This window comes from Haliotis rufescens, unplaced genomic scaffold, assembly GCF_023055435.1.
Source record: "Haliotis rufescens isolate VD_foot unplaced genomic scaffold, xgHalRufe1.0.p SCAF_4, whole genome shotgun sequence".
Lineage (NCBI taxonomy): Eukaryota > Metazoa > Mollusca > Gastropoda > Lepetellida > Haliotidae > Haliotis > Haliotis rufescens.
This window is the reverse complement of record NW_025964112.1, coordinates 51,475,802-51,492,577: the sequence shown is the minus strand read 5'-3', so window position 1 is coordinate 51,492,577 and position 16,776 is coordinate 51,475,802. Positions and strand designations below refer to the sequence as shown.

Sequence of the window (16,776 nt, the reverse complement as noted above, 5' to 3'; positions counted from 1 at the left end):
CCAGGGCTCTGTAAAAGAATTCCCAAATGGACATTTTTTACCCAACTTGAGACCTACAGTGGATACCTGTGTAGGGTTGGGCACCTGGGTAGTGAATTTGGCCTCGACCCAGCCCTAGTATGCAGCCTCCTATATAAGCAATATTTGTGAAGAGTTATTTGTTTCTTCAGATGAGCGACTGGCTAGAATTACATCCCCTGGAAGCCCTCAATCCCACCAAGAAGGCAGCCATCTTGGCCTTTATATGCAATGAGTTGCTAGGCAGCCGAGTCATCTCGGGCGAGGTGGACAAGAACATAGAGACAATCAACACACTCCGCAGGGACAAGTGGCTGGTGGAGGGAAAGCTCAGGCAGTAGGTGTTCCTTGACTTATTCCCTAAGTTCGCATTTTTTTTATGGATGTATACAAAAAAAGGAACAATATTTCGCCTTTTTTTCTTCAGTCCTTGTCAAGTACAAGTCCTTTAAGTTACTGCAAATTATCTCCCTTTTATTTATTATCTCCCTTTGTGGACTTTTAATCTTCACAAAGTGCTGTAATAATATTTACCTTCTTTTTATTTTTACCCCTGGGAAATTCTGCAAACATGCATTGATGCCTATTAATTGTATAAAATATTACTATTCATCAAGGGATTTTTTTTCCTGCTTATTTCAGGAATTTTATCAAAGGGATTTTGTAGGTAATGTTTTAAAAAGAAAGAAGTAAGCTTAAAATGTAATGAAGCACAAAGATTTATAGATTTATAGATTTTGTCATTTTGACTGCATGTCAAGTGGGAGGGAAACAACTGATATTAAGAGATGTTTCTTGATATTTATTGATATCAATTGCTTCAGATTGAGGATGATTCAAGCCAAGAAGTGTCGGAAGGCAGGGAAGCCCCTGGACACGTCCGCCAACCAGCCTAATGTGGAGGAGGACAGCACAAACATGTCTGCCAGTAAACAAGGGAGTGATGACGAGGACGACAAGGATGAGGATGACGATAAGGACGATGAGGACAAGGATGACGACAGTGGTAATGACAGTGATGCCACCAATACTACCAACGCCACAGGTGCTGTGTCTGAGGAGGTGAGAATACACTTGTACACTAAAGTACAACTGAGGCTTTCACTCTTTGTTAGACCTGTGAAGATCCGGGATAGAATAGGTCTTCAGCAACCCATGCTTGTCGTAAGAGGCGACTAACTGGATTGGGTGGTCATTGTATCCCAGTTGAATGGATTGATGCTCATGATGTCAGTCACTGGATTGTCTGGTCCAGACTTGATTATTTACAGACTGCCGCCATATAGCTTGAATATTGCTGAGTGCGGCATTAAACAACAAACAAAGGAAACGCTTCGTTAACACAGGGTGTGTATCAAGTTTTTCTGTTGTTTATGTAGATAGGGAACATAATTGCCTGATTTTGTTGAGCTACAAAACCACGCAGCCTGTACTTCCTTCTTGTGATTGCTGACTGAAGCATTATGTACCTTCAGACGTTTCGCATGACCAATTAACTGTGAAGAAATCAGGTTTTCTTTACCAACTTTTGAGTGGTATTCAATTGAAGAGTCCTACTTGTGTTACTGTACTGAATTTTCAATTTCAGGAAGAAGATGGGATCACAATTGAAGAATGTGAAAAGAAGATTGAAAAGTTGACCAAGGTAACTATGGATGAGATATAACATACAGAAATAAATGACCAAAATTGTCATGATTCTCAATGCTGATTGAGGGGCGGTCGGGTAGCCTAGTGGTTAAAGCGTTCGCTCATCATGCCGAAGACCCGGGTTTGATTCCCGACATGGGTACAGTGTGTGAAGCCCATTTCTGGTGTCCCCCGCCGTGATATTGCTGGAATTTTGCTAAAAGCGGCGTAAAACTATACTCACTCACTCACTCAATGCTGATTGGTCAGTTGAGGTGATATGATGAACATTGCTATATGATGTCATCCATTGTTCAGGATGTCGTACGTTGATGACATTATTTCATCTGAATATTCACTTACCCGACAGACCCGTGGAGATCTGGGGTAGAATAGGTCTTCAGCAACCCATGCTCGCCGTGAAAGGTGACCATGCTTGTCGTAAGAGGCAACTAACGGGATTGGGTGGTCAGGCTCGCTGACTTGGTTGATGCATGTCATCGTATCCCAGTTGCCTGGATCGATGCTCATGATGTCAGTCACTGGATTGTGTGGTCCAGACTGGATTATGTACAGACCGCCGTCATATGGCTGTAATATTGCTGAGTGCAGCCTTAAACAACTAACCAACCAACCTACCAACACCTTTTCCTACTTATGAAAAATAACAAATGCAAAAGTTGCTTTGATCTTTGGTAATCTTATCAGGGTGGCACAAAACTTTTCAGATTTACAGTTTACATTTTCTACTCAATCATTTAATTACACATTTGTCCCTTATGAATGAACTGCCTCCCTGATCTAGTGGTCTGCCCGGAGAGCGGGAGGTCCGGGGTTCGATCCACGGCCTCATCATACCACAAGACGTTAAAAGATGGTAATTGTTGTTACCCTGTTGGCATTAAGGGGCTTTAACATGGACTGGTCGGCTCGGAGTCCGTATGCTGTGTCTGAGTGGGGTATTATTGTTAAACTGTAGCAAGGTATCTCAGTTGGCTAGCACTATAAAATGGGCATTAGTCCAGACTTGTACAAGCAGCCACACACTACACAAGTGTGCAATTATTTTGGACGCGTTGTTAAACCCCATGTCACCTCACCCCATGAATGAATGGTTATTCTCTAAATATGTCTGATTTCCAGCAACATGGACTGTACAGGAACAAGGTTTTTGATGCCTCTCACAAACTGCGTGGCTTGACACTCGGCCAGGACAGGTACAAGCGCCGATTCTGGATATTGCCTTATGCTGGTGGCCTGTATCTTGAAGGTCTGGAGTCTTCGAAGGAGATTTATGATGATAACCCGGAGTTAGTCGGACCAAAGAAGAAGACAGTGAAATTAGAAGCAGATGTTAAAAAGGAAGCAGACGTTAAAAAAGAGGCAGATGTGAAAGAGGAAAAGATGGAGACAGATGAAGTAAAGGAAAAACAAGTGAAGGATGAAAAGGAGGAAGTGGTGAATGAGAAAGATGGGGGCCTTGTGATTGAGAAGGATGAAAAAGTTGTAAATGGTGAATGTGATTCAATGAAATTAGATTCGGAGAAGGACTCGGTGAAATCTGAAAGTGTTATAATGGAGGAGTTGTCAAAGGTTGTGAAGGAAAATGGAGAAAATGAAGAAAAAAAAGAAAAGAGTAATTGTAAAATTGATACCAATTTATTCCTCCAAAAGGCGGACATTACAAAACTTAGTGACATCTTGAAAATACCAAAAAGAGACTCTTTGAAAAACTCTCCAAAGGAGGTTGTGAATAATGTTCACACAGCTCTGACGATACCGTCGCCAATATCTTCGCATTCCACATCACTGGTCAGTAGTACACCAATTACCTCCCCTTGTCCATCGTCCCCCTCTCATAAAACCGAGACCAAGCATAATTTCACAAGCATCGATTCGTTGCTCAAGAAAGAGACAGACAGTACTACAAATAATACATCTAATAATCATTTTCTCCCTCCAAATATTTTCCCCCCATCACCTCTAATCAAGGATCATCACATGAACAGTTATACAGACATCCTTGAACAAAAGCCATGGTTCAGTATATTACCCAGAATGCCTTGCGATGAGCAGTCATTAACGCGCACACCCCACTCCAACAATTCACCATCAATTGTGTCAAACACATCCTTATCATTTTTCCCTCTTCTGCCATTCCCGCCATCAAGCCCAGGGTTTGGTTCATTCCAAATGGGTCAGTTACAGAATAGTACATTGGACTCCAGTTTATTGTCAAATTCAGACACATCTTTGGCAAATTTGTCGTCAAGTTTGTCGTCCTTCAAAGTGCCGCCCCCACCTTGTGATACTCCAACCAGCTCCAGCTGTACTGGAAGTGTTACCATGGAGATGCTCAAACCTGTCAAGATCGAGCCGCTACCTATTCCTGATGGTAAGTAAGGCTGGAGATGTTATCGTTTCATGTTTGCTTATTTTTTGGTGCTTGGGGCACCAGTGGTCCAGTCGTTTAAGGAGCCGCAATTTGCTGTGCAGAGTTGCGTCCCTTGGACACACCAGAAACCTATTATCATTGGTTTGATTCCCTGTTCACCCTGATTATGTTCGTTGGGCTGTAAGCACCATATCCGTGGTGTGGTGCAAAGTGGTAAATGTCTGCATCACTTTGGGATTTCCCCCCACTTCAAGCTGACATGCCATGATATAACTGGAATACTATTCAAAGCGGCGTTAAACCTAACTCACTCACTCACCATTTTTTGGGTTGATCAGGGTCTGTGAGGTAGCCAAGTAGTCAAAATGTTTGATAGTCATGCCAAATACCTGGAGTATTTCCCCGACATGGGTACAATGTATAAAGTCCATTTTTAGTGTCCCTGCCGTGGTATTGTTAGAATTTTGCTAAACTCACTCACTCACTCAGCACATTGTTCAGTGTTTTGTTCAATTTTCTAAACAGGAATCAATTCTTTTGTAGATAATTTGTGGGAACTTTAAAATGATTCCATGGCAGAATAGATATCACAGCTGTGATTGAGAGGCAATTGATGAGGATTGGTTACTGTGTGTGATGAGGCTTCAAGTGATTGTAGAATTATGACTATTGTTGTCCATGATAAACCATGGGAGTTGAAGTTTTGTGCTGAAATAGATTTGGTCAAGTTGGAACCCACTGATGCAGATTGTTGGGATTGACAATGTGGTTTGCTGGGCCGGAGTAGATTCAATCGCAAATCCGATCTTAGTGTTCGCTGTTGCTACACGTAGATCTGAGGACATCCCATTACAGGTCACGTCAGAACGATCTTTGGTGAACTATAACTGACCAATGAAATAACTAACAAGAAGTCAACATTAGCCAAACAGAAAGCAGCTTTCTCTAGCTTAACAGCACTAGTTATGACGTCGTCTCTAGTGTGACGTCATTCCGACCTCACGTCACAATAAGATTCAAATGACTTCAACAATGCCATCCGGATGACGGAAACAAAACACTGTTCTCTCCTGACGTGATGACCCTAGGGCACATATGATTTTAATAATCCCCAATATGTTTGCCCTCGTTGGTAATAAGATAAGTTTCTCACACATTCACTCCAGCCCTGTGGTGATTATGGGCTGGAATAAGTCCCATCATCTTATGGGATGGATTGGTTGGTTGCGTGTCATCGTACATCGAAGGCATGGATTGTTGCTCTCACCGTTACTGGGCGGGATTATTTACAGCCTGCTGTCATATAGCTGGAATATTGCTGAGTGCGGGGTGAAACAACAAACAGTCTTTACTACCCCCAAAAATATCCATGATCCTTAATATTGCTTAGTGCTGTGTTGAACAAACTAACTGTGATGAAATTCAGGGATAATTAAATGTACAGTTTTGCTCAGCTTAGTGAGTGAGTGAGTGAGTGAGTGAGTGAGTGAGAGTGAGTTGGGTTTAACGCCGCTTTTAACAGTATTCCAGTTATATCACGGCATGTCAGCTTAATGTGGGAGGAAAGCCCGAAGTGATGCAGGTCTCAGACATTTACCATTTCAGTGAAACCCTCGAGCACGGGTATGGTGCTGACAAACCTAGAAACATAATCGGTGCGAACCGGGATTTGAACCCACAATCATAGGTTTCTGTTGTGCCCAAGGGACACAACTCTGCACAGACGCCTTAGACGACTGGGCCACTCGTGCCCCCTTCAGCTTACAGATAAATGTGAAGGAATCAGTTCTTCTTTCAGTAAATAGGTGTATGTGGTGGTTCATATTATCACTATAGGTACACACATCATTCATTTTTTGAGTCCAAATATATGGTCCCTATTCCATGATATTGCAGGGACGGTGGGGTAGCCTAGTGGTTAAAGCATTAGCTTGTCACACCGAAAACCCAGGTTTCAGTTTCAATTTCCCGACATGGGTACAATGTGTGAAGCCCATTTCTGGTGTCCCCCGCCGTGATATTGCTGGAATATTGCTAAAAGCGGCATAAGACTAAACTCACTCACTCGCTCACTCCATGATATTGCTGTAAGATGAAGATGGTGAAGATTAGGTCCTCAGTACCTTGAGAGATTTGATCATTTCTAACACCATTGTTTTTCTGGTCCAGTCTATTTTATAGGCAGCAATGATATTGCTTTAAGAAAGCTCAATGTGCTATCCAACCTGAGACAGTCCTCCTTTGTTCTAATCCTATGACTGTTTCTTCCTGTCAAGACTTTATTCCATGGAGAATGTGACAAAAATAAGCCTCCCTTTCTGGTGGTTGTACAGAAAATGATGTTGTGGTTGTACGTTGATGAGGTTGGTGGTGTTGCAGACAAGCAGCTAAACTGGTGGCGCCTCCTGGACGAGGAGCATGTGAAGGACATCCTCAAGTGCCTCCATTCACGCGGCATCCGGGAGAAGAATCTCATGAAGAACATACAGAAGTACCTGGAGTACGCCTGTTCCTGTTGTGGCAAGGGAAATGACAAAGGTATGGCACTTATGAAACAGACTACAACAGACATTACATACACCTCAGTACACACACACACACACACAAACACACAGACAAATAGGCACACACACACACAGACAGACAGACACATAGGCACACACACACATAGGCACACACACACAGAGACAGACACAGTCACACACACACACACACACACACACACACACACACACACACACACACACACACACACACACACACACACACACAGACACACACACACACACACACACACACACACACACACACACAGACAAATAGGCACACACACACAGACAGACAGACACATAGGCACACAGACACATAGGCACACACACACAGAGACAGACACAGTCACACACACACACACACACACACACACACACACACACACACACACACACACACACACACACACTTTGTATATATATATATATGCATATGCTTTGTTGTGCAGTGATGAAGTTTGAAGTAAAGAAGGAGTGCAATAGTCCGGGCAAGAGCAAAGCCCACAAAGAAGCAGAGGCAGCTCGGCTAAAGAAAATGGAGGTGCCACGGCCTGATGACCCTGACCACTGGCACCCAGATGCCAACCTGGAGGTGGAGATGGGCGCCCTGGAGGAGGTGGAAGCTCTGGAAGAGCGCATCTTCCAGGCCAGTCTGCAGGTCAAGGTCAGTGTCAGGAATGTGCGTACACCCACTAACTCAATATCTTCTGTTTACTCGTTGTTTGCTTTGAATTTGCTTGTCATGTGTAACCTGTGCTTGTCATAAGTGGCGGCTAAAATGTATCAGGTGTTTGGGCTTTGTGCTTGCTGCATGTGAACTGTGGAGATCCGGGTTAGAATAGGTCTTCAGCAACCCATACTTGCCTAAGAAGTGACTTTGCTCGTCGTTAGAGGCCACTAACAGGATCAAGTGGTCAGGCTCGCTGACTTAGTTGATTGCATGTCATCATATCCCAGTTTTGTTGATCGATGCTCATGATGTCAGTCACTGGATTGTCTGGTCCAGGCTCGATTACTTCCAGACCGCCGTCATATGGCTTGAATATTGCTGAGTGCGGCATTATACAACAAACAAACAAACCAGCAAAGCTGAGTGCATGTTGTCGTGCCCCGATGGCATTGATAGTTGCTCATGCTTTCACCCACTTGTTTGCTTGGTTCGCACTTGATTATTTACAGGTCGGTGTGATGTGGCTAGAATATTGCTGACTGCAGTGTTAAACAACACTCAATGGGGTGGTCAGACTCTGTGACTTGGTTGGTTGTATGTCATTGTTCCAAGTTTGGCTGGTTCAGCCTTCACTGTTTACTGGCCGCCCGGGGATACGGGTGGCCCAGTCATATAAGGCGCCGCGATTCGCTGTGCAGAGTTGCGTCCCTTGGACACGCCAGAAACCTATGATTGTGGGTTCCAATCCCGGTTTGCCCCGATTATGTTTCTAGGTTTGTCAGCACCATACCCATGCTCGTGGGTTTCACCGAAGTGGTAAACGTCTGAGACCTGCATCACTTCGGGCTTTCTTCCCACATTAATCTGACACGCCGTGATATAACTGGAATACTGTTAAAAGCGGCGTTAAACCCAACTCAAGCACTACCGGCTGCCCTCATATACCTCCACTGTTGTTTATTAATCGTTCATTTCTTTGAGCGACATATGACCACCTCTGTGGTGTTGTGGACAAAGTGTCTGCCCAGAGAGAGGAATGAAGGTGGTTCAGTCATTTGGACTGAACCAAAATGATCAAAAGACGTTAAAAGACGTTAGTTGTTGTTACCCTGCCTGGTAATGGTCGGCTTGGAGACAGTATACTGTATCTGAGTGGGGTATTCATGTAAAACTGCAGCATGGTATCTCAGTAGGCTAGCACTATAAAACTGGCATTAGTCTAGACTAATACAAACAGCAACACACATGAATACATATCACTAAATAAGTGCTTAATCTTGAACATGATGCTAAACCCCATTTACTTCACCTTGAGTCACATGACCTTGAGTCACATTAATTCCAAGGCAGTCAGGGGTCATTGTCCGATTGTGTTTCTAGGCTGGCCAGCACTATACCCATGCTTGTGGGTTTCACCAAAGTGGTAAATGTCCGAGACTTGCATCACTTCAAGCTTTGCCCCCACTTCAAGCTGACATGCCATGATATAACTGGAATACTGTTAAAAGTGGCGTTAAGCCCAACTCACTCACTCACTCCAAGGTAGTATGTGAGGTGTGTATACTTGTTGTAAAAGTCGACTAATATGATGATTGTCATAAGAGGCGACTGACGGGATCGGGTTGTCAAGCTGGTGACTTGGTTAATGCATGTCATTGTGGTTAATGCATGTCATTGTATCCCAATTGCATGGATCGATGCTCATCACATCAATCACTGGATTGTCTGGTTACTTTCAGATTACTGACAGAGCGGTGTCATATATCTTAAATGCTGCCGAGTGTGGCATTAAACAACTAACAAACAAACAAACAAACAAACAAACAAACAAACAAACAAACAAACAAATATTATGATCATGACATGGATTGTTGTTATGCAACATTCACTCGCAGACTTTCACTCACCCTCACTCACTCACTCACTCGACCGCCTCCGTGGTCTAATGGTAGAGCGTCCGCTTGGAGAGCAGAAGGTCCGGGGTTCGATTCCCAGCAACGTCATACCAAAAGACCTTAAAAGATGGTACTTGTTGTTACCCTGTCTGGCGCTCGGCATTAAGGGGCTAAAACAAGGACTGGTCAGCTCGGAGTCAGTATACTGTGTCTGAGTGGGGTATTCATGTTAAACTCCTGCATGGTATCTCAGTGAGCTAGCACTATAAATCGGCATCAGTCCCGACGAGTACAAGCAGCCACACACACATACACGTGCATGCACGTCGCTATATAAGTGCATTAATCTTGGACGCGACGTTGAACCCCATTTCACCTCACCTCACCTATTTGAAATTTGGCATAGGGCGTGTACAAGTACAAGTACAAGTACAGATGTTCTAAACTGTATAAGGAGATGGACCTCACCTCACTCACTCACACTCACACTCACCCACCCACCCACCCTCACCCTATTCTCTCCAACAATGTTCTATGAGAAGACTGTCCTGTGTGCTTCAGGGCTGGAAGCTGCCAGCGAAGGCAACCGAGGACCCTAACTTGGAGCTGGTGTGTCGCACTGTTACTGAGTTGAAGGAACACCAGCGCTACCCGCTCGATGTGGCCAGGGACAGGCTTCTGAAGCTGGAGACGAACGTGGAGAGACGCTACCTCAAACCCCCGCTCATCAAGAGGAACGTGAGGTGGGTCGGAACCACCAATAAGTACAGGTAGTTTTGACTGTTTATATCTGTGTGTCCAGTGTTGTCGTCATAAGGTAGGGAGCTTTCTTCTAGACATATCACACTCCTACATCCAGATATACTAACCATATCAGCTTACCAGGGATTTATCAAGGAACTCTCAAACAAATCTTCTTATTAATTTCCAGATTGAAAATGAAAACAATCCTAATGTTTTTGCTTTTTTAAGATGACATTTTGCATTATTACTAGTTGAATTTCTCTAAATTAAAGAAAATAAGGCCTATGAATAAGGCCCAGGTTTGGAAATTGTGATTTTTCCCTGATTTGCGTGTCAGGGGCACTTAGTTTGAAATCCTAGATAAATCTCTGACCAGATATTGGACTTAACATATGGCTTAAGAGGATGCAAGTTTAGGGTACTTTCAGAACCTGTATTGATACAATGGTTAAGATTTCCATTCCAGTTGTGATGAACTGTGGGAAACTTTCTGTGTATTTTTCAAATGTCCCCTGGACTTTCAGCTACTGAAGTTAGACTTTGTCAAAACTAGTAATTGTGAAATAATAATACTGACAAAATTACTTCTGTGTATTTACCCTTATAGACGTCCATTTCAGTGTTGTGTTGGTGTTGGTGTTGTTTTCTGTTAATGTGTAGACGTCGTGCGATGTGAAATATAAATATTCTAAGAAGAAAATTCACAGTCTCCACATTGTCTGTTTCACTTTGTTTCCTCCCCTTTTCGGGGAGGTCGGGTAGCCTAGTGGTTAAAGCGTTGGCTCGTCACGCCAAAGCCCCGGGTTCGATTCCCGACATGGGTACAATGTGTGAAGCCCATTTCTGGTGTCCCCCACCATGATATTGCTGGAATATTGCTAAAAGCGGCGTAAAACCATACTCACTCACTCACTCACTCCTCCCCTTTTCTTGTCTAGACCACAGAGACATTAATCAAATTGAGGAATATCATGAAACCTCATGTGATGTTTCCCTAAGGCCTGAGATTCCTATCAAACATTAGAATATCTCCTATAGATAAACAATCTGTAACCTCAGGCTGAAAAATTAAAAATAGTTTTCTGGTTGACTTCATCATTTAAACATATCTGCGCAAAAGATTTGATCTGTACCTTTCGATTATTGTTTTTGTTAAACTAACCCCAGGTGAGCAGTGTTACAAAAGTGAATATGCTGCTGGTTGAATTGAGAGCATATTTTGTTTGGGGGCCTTATAAACCCAGCAGTTCTGTGTGCATGTAGACATAGAGTTTCTCTATCAAGCTCCTCCCAGTGCTAGCCCGTTCGCGGAGCTCTCAGTACTATCGCTGCCACCAGTCAAAGCTCCCCACTGGGATAGGTGACTACAACAATGCTTGGAGTTGAACTACTAACCGACTGACCGTTATGTTTACAAACAAGTGATGATCGACTGCCGTGACGCCGTATACTCTTACCCCAGTTTAATTATGTTCCTTGTTTGTCAATTTGAATTTCTATTTCATTCAAACTATCATGTAATTGGTATAGTAAGAATGTAACGGGGAAGTTAAGAGATTTTTCTTTAGTCTGCAATCTCTGGGAAATATGGTCTGTCGTAAACCTTTTAAAAAATCACAATGATGGCATTCCCAAAAACATAAACAAAAATATAAACGTTACTACATTTGGGGTTAGAGGGCAATGAGTGTAATTAAGGCGTCACACGCTGGGAAGGAGCTTGTCTGTCCATCTCTGAATATGCTATTTTCTTTTCAGCAGCCTGCCACCTAATCTAGCCAACATGTCGAGTTCAAGTGAAGGACATGCAGGGGACCAGGAAGACGACGACCAGGAACCCACCAATGTGGAGGAGAACATTCCGCCAGGCCTGGTCTTGTGGCGGAAGGCGGTGGCTGCAACCACGTCGTGTGCACAGCTCATGTTGTGTCTACTACAGCTCAACAACTCCATATCTTGGGAGAAGTCCATTATGAAAGTGGTGGGTGGCCTTAATTGTTAGTTTATCTCACAGGCATCTGATGTCCTAAATAAAATAATTCTTGTGAATACCCTACCTCTATTACATCATAGCCATAAATTCCTGTTTATTCAGAGAACCATGCTAGAAATCTTTAATAAATTTTCAACAGACGTCCTCTTCACTGCAAACATATCTAATAGTTGTGAGGGAAACACTATCCCTCATGAAAGACGCAACTGCGCCTGCCCTAAATAAAATAATGATAGAAAGTGTAGGATCATTGCAATTAACATTGTGGAAAAAAAGACAGATAGGTGTGGTGTCTTTGAACTAGCAGTTAGAAAGACGAATTCTTACTGAGACTGTGACCACATTCTTGCTGACTGATGTGATTTTTTTCACTGTAGACCGCCTCCGTGGTCTAGTGTTAGAGCCTAAGGTCCAGGGTTCGATCCCCGGCCGTGTCATACCAAAAGACGTTAAAAGATGGTACTTGTTGTTACCCTGTCTGGCGCTCGGCATTAAGGTGCTAAAACAAGAACTGGTCCGCTCGGAGTCGGTATACTGTGTCTGAGTGGGGTATTCATGTTAAACTGCGGCATGGTATCTCAGTGTACTAGCACTATAAATCAGCATCAGTCTGGACTAGTACAAGCAGCCACACAAACACACACACGTGCATGCACGTCGCTATATGAGTGCAATAATCTTGGACGAGACGTTAAACCCAATTTCACCTCACCTTTTTCACTGTAATACGACAATACATGAGAGTGATGCACAACTTTTTGAGAGATGGCATTTCACGCCTGTTGTCTTTGAGAGAGGGGTCTTTAATAGTAAAAAGGGCATAAAATCTTGTACTGTTGAAATCATGAGAATCTGTTCATTTTGAAGTAGAATCACCAGATTGGAGTGATTTCTCCGACTTAAACCATGTTATGGTTGATGTATAGTTTCTCTATTAATTTGCAAAATGATAAATAATTACATCAGTTCAGGGTGGACGTTCAGAATGGCCAGTGAATTCACAATCAACAGTAGAGTGATGTGATCATAATGGTTTAAAGTAGGATACATCGACTGTTAAAAGCAATAATGAATTGGTTAGAATAGGTCTTCAGCAACCCATGCTTGGAAAGGGAGACTGCTTGACGTAAGAGGCGACTTAGGGGATTGAGTGGTCAGGCTCGCTGACTTGGTTGATGCATGTCAGCATATCCCAATTGTGTGGATCAATGCTCATGATATCAATCACTGGATTGTGTGGTCAAGACTTGATTATTTACAGACCGTTGTCATATAGCTGTCATATTACTGAGTGCAGCGGTAAACAACAAACAAACAAACAAACAGCTATGATTCAATGGCAGTTTGATACCTGATGTCAGGTGTGAATTGTGTTTGGAGAACTGAGTTAGGCATAACATCTCTGTTTGGTTTCAGTTTAAAGATTTTCGTCTCAATATCTTAAGTTGTTTTTGGTGTGGGATGTTTCAGAGAGTTTGAAAAATGAATTTGTACTTGGAAACAGGTGGTGAAAAGTGTTGATATTGTTTCAGATCTGCCAGATTTGCCGGAAGGATGACAATGAAGCCGAACTCCTACTGTGTGACGGGTGTGATAAGGGCTACCATACTTACTGCTTCAAGGTAATAGTGGGCCACTCTTTAGGGAATCGGGGCCAGTGGGTAAAGTCTTTGCTTGTTGTGCTGAAGACCTGGGTTTGATTCTGTACATGGGTTCAATGAAGCTCATTAGTTGCTGCAATATTGCTAACATTGGTGTCCAAACGAACTCATTGACATCCCCATTTGGCTCGCAGTAATCACACGAAAGAAGTGAAAAGTTCTTGAAGCTATGTACATGGTTAAGCTATGCACCCTGTGGGGGATCCGGGTTAGAATAGGTCCCCTACCTATGATTGTTGGAAGAGGCGACCAAATAGATTGGGTGGTCACTCAGTGAGTTGGTTGATTGTGTCCTCTTACCCAGATGGGTGCGGTTCGTTGCTCATAATATCAGTCACTGGATTGTCATCATACAGCTGGAATATTGCTCTTAACAAAAGTACAAAGAAAAAAAAAACACAGGGTAAAGCTGTGAGTTTTAGACGAGATATGCTAGGAGTCTCTAACTCCCACCTACGTAGTGGGTCTGTTAGGAATACAATCCAACTGGACCTGTGAGGATCTGGGGTAGAATAGGTCTTCAGCAACCCATGCTTGCCGTAAAAGGTGACTGATGGGATCGGGTGGCCAGGCTTGCTGACTTGGTTGATGCATGTCATCGTATTCCAATTGGGTGGATCGATGCTCATGATATCAATCACTGGATTGTGTGGTCCAGACTTGATTATTTACAGACTGCTGTCATATAGCTGTAATATTGCTGAGTGCAGCGTTAAACAGCAACCAAACAAACAACAATAGACTGGAGTAGAACCGGATGAAGCAGTCGTTAAGTGTTCATGTATAAGTCTAGATTCATGAGTCACATGGAAAGTGGGAAACACATTCAGAATATCATTAGTATTGCTTACATTGCAGTTTTCAGTTGAAACTAGTCTCTTGATGTATTTCTGATGTCAAGAAAACCTAAAACATTACCCATCTGTATATTATTTAAAAAAACAAAGTTACGAATTCAAGGACTTTTGTCAGATCCTAAACCTGGTGTTGTGCTTGGAGGTATTCATCGCATAATTTCTATCTGTGTTCCAGCCGAAGATGGAGAATATACCAGATGGAGACTGGTACTGTTATGAGTGTATTTCAAAGGTAAGTTACCATGGTAACCTCAGTGGTGGAACATTAGTGGAGTAGCCTTGTGGTTAAAGCATTTGCTTGTCACACCGAACGCCTGGGTTTGATCCCTTATATGACACAGTGTGAAGCCTGTTTCTGGTGTCCCCGGCTGTGATATTGCTGGAATATTGCTGAAAGTGGCGTAAAACCATACTTGCTCACTCATTCACTCACTCACTCACTCTGTGTTGAAAGTGGCTGAATGTTGTACTCTATGTCAAGTAAGACAAGGACCAACCAACTTTTTGTAAACATTTTTTTAAATGTATTTTTCTTGCACATTAATTTTGACCTTTTTCCATTTTTTGATTATTTTTGTGTGTTTTGCCTCATGCCTCCAATCAGATTGACAGAAATTAAAATAAGAAATTGATGTGCCTGATAGTATAGAAATGAACGACGTAAGTAACCATGGTGATCTGTCTGCAGGCTAGCGGCGCCCCTCACTGTATTGTGTGCGGCAAGAAGTTGGGGAAGATAGTGGAGTGTGATCACTGTCCCCGTGCCATACACATCGACTGCCTCGACCCACCTCTACCTCGGTACGTTGCCCTCATACTGTACATAGACAGTCTTCTTCTGTTGTCCAGAGTTGCAAAACCTGAAGATTTCGCCATAATTCTTAAAACTTTACCATGAATGCCATTCAAAGTGATTTGAAAATGCAAATAATACTTTTTGTCATTGTTCAAACATTAAAGGAATGTGAGATAGTCTGATAGCAGACTGATGTGACGTTATTTAAAGGAGATGTTATTCCAAATTATTCCAGTATTGCTTGTCATTAGGAGGGGCTACTAATTTTGAAGTGAATTTCTAATTTAATGTCATTTAAGGATTTAACTAATTGCATCAATCTAGTGTTGGCATCACTGATTATCTATTGCAGATGTTACTGAATTCGTGAATGTTTAGTCAGCCAGTTGCTGTTCTTTGTGCTTCATTTCTATCAAGAAGAAAACACTTAGCTTTTGGAAGTAAATTGTTTCTCTAGAAGGAACTTTATTCTCACAATAATTGCTTGTGGTGTCGCTGGATTGTCTGGTCCAGACTTGATCATTTACAGACCGCCGTCATATAGCTGGAATATTGCTGAGTGCGGCGGTAAACAACAAACAAACAAACAAAACTTATTAGATACATTTTATTAAGGGTGAGTTCAACATCATTAGACTTAAGTCTTTATCGTTATGATCATGTGACAATGTGGACATTTTGTTTCAGTATTCCCAAGAAATGGGCCTGTCCTGCTTGTATGGTTGGAAAGGTGGGTATTAATATAACGGTAACGCTATTTTTTAGGGCGTTATCATTTGCAGAAGCCCGAGGTTTTTCATTAACTGCCCGACGAAGGAGGGCAGTTGAAAAGACCGAGGGCTTCTGCAAATGATAATGCCCTGAAAAAGAGCGTTACCGTTATTATAGCTAAAATGGATGGAATTTGTTATCAAATAAAAAGAAACAACAATATCGGTTTTGAAACATTTACTGCAATCAACACGAATGTCACTGACCACATTTTACAAATATGGAAACGTCATAGAACAAACCAGATGACGTCACTATAATACGTGACGTCATTTTCTCAACCCTATGACGTCACCTAACAACGGGCGTGATAATGGCCCGTCGTCAAGTAATATGAGGGCATTATCAAGTTACTGTGGCCCGCTCATTTCTGATAACGTGCGGGCGGTTTAATGATAATTCTATCCATTTTAGCTATAATGAAGCTTCTTCAGATATATTATTGTCAATACTTCACACGTTTGCATACGTTCCTCCATCACTAGTGAATACATGGGACACTTGCTCTGTAGTTGCTATTTTTAGCCAGGGCCTGGTTCCTGAGAGAGGGGAAAAGGAGACTGCTTGTTCCAGTGAGTGCTCAGATTACATTGGCAGTGTTTGTGCCATAGCCTTGAGTCCTCCTCCACTCACGCTTGGGAAAGAAACAGTTCTTTTCACCCCTTTATTGTGCAATTAAGTGTATAATTTAAGAAACCAATTTTGGGTTGGTGTTGTAGCCTAGCGGTTAAAGCATTTGCTTGTCATGCCGACGAGGTTTGATCCCTAACATGGGTACAATGTGTGAAGCCCATTTCT

At 42.6% G+C, this 16,776-nt stretch overlaps 1 protein-coding gene across 20 annotated transcripts in view; it reads left to right on the top strand.

Moving 5' to 3' along the window:
* Positions 1-16,776, top strand: part of LOC124150819 (bromodomain adjacent to zinc finger domain protein 2B-like) — a 113,459-nt gene that overhangs the window by 89,364 nt on the left and 7,319 nt on the right. For 13 of the 20 annotated variants that reach the window (XM_046522982.2, XM_046522937.2, XM_046523000.2 and 10 more), the window contains 12 exons: positions 171-355; positions 843-1,080; positions 1,607-1,663; positions 2,791-4,042; positions 6,422-6,580; positions 7,041-7,270; positions 9,718-9,926; positions 11,659-11,881; positions 13,426-13,515; positions 14,587-14,643; positions 15,100-15,212; positions 15,895-15,937. In XM_046522982.2, the coding sequence (XP_046378938.2) occupies positions 171-355; positions 843-1,080; positions 1,607-1,663; positions 2,791-4,042; positions 6,422-6,580; positions 7,041-7,270; positions 9,718-9,926; positions 11,659-11,881; positions 13,426-13,515; positions 14,587-14,643; positions 15,100-15,212; positions 15,895-15,937 (2,856 nt within the window). The remainder of the gene's footprint in view (positions 1-170; positions 356-842; positions 1,081-1,606; positions 1,664-2,790; positions 4,043-6,421; positions 6,581-7,040; positions 7,271-9,717; positions 9,927-11,658; positions 11,882-13,425; positions 13,516-14,586; positions 14,644-15,099; positions 15,213-15,894; positions 15,938-16,776) is intronic. The other 7 variants (XM_046522961.2, XM_048382131.1, XM_048382130.1 and 4 more) reach the window with 5 other exon arrangements.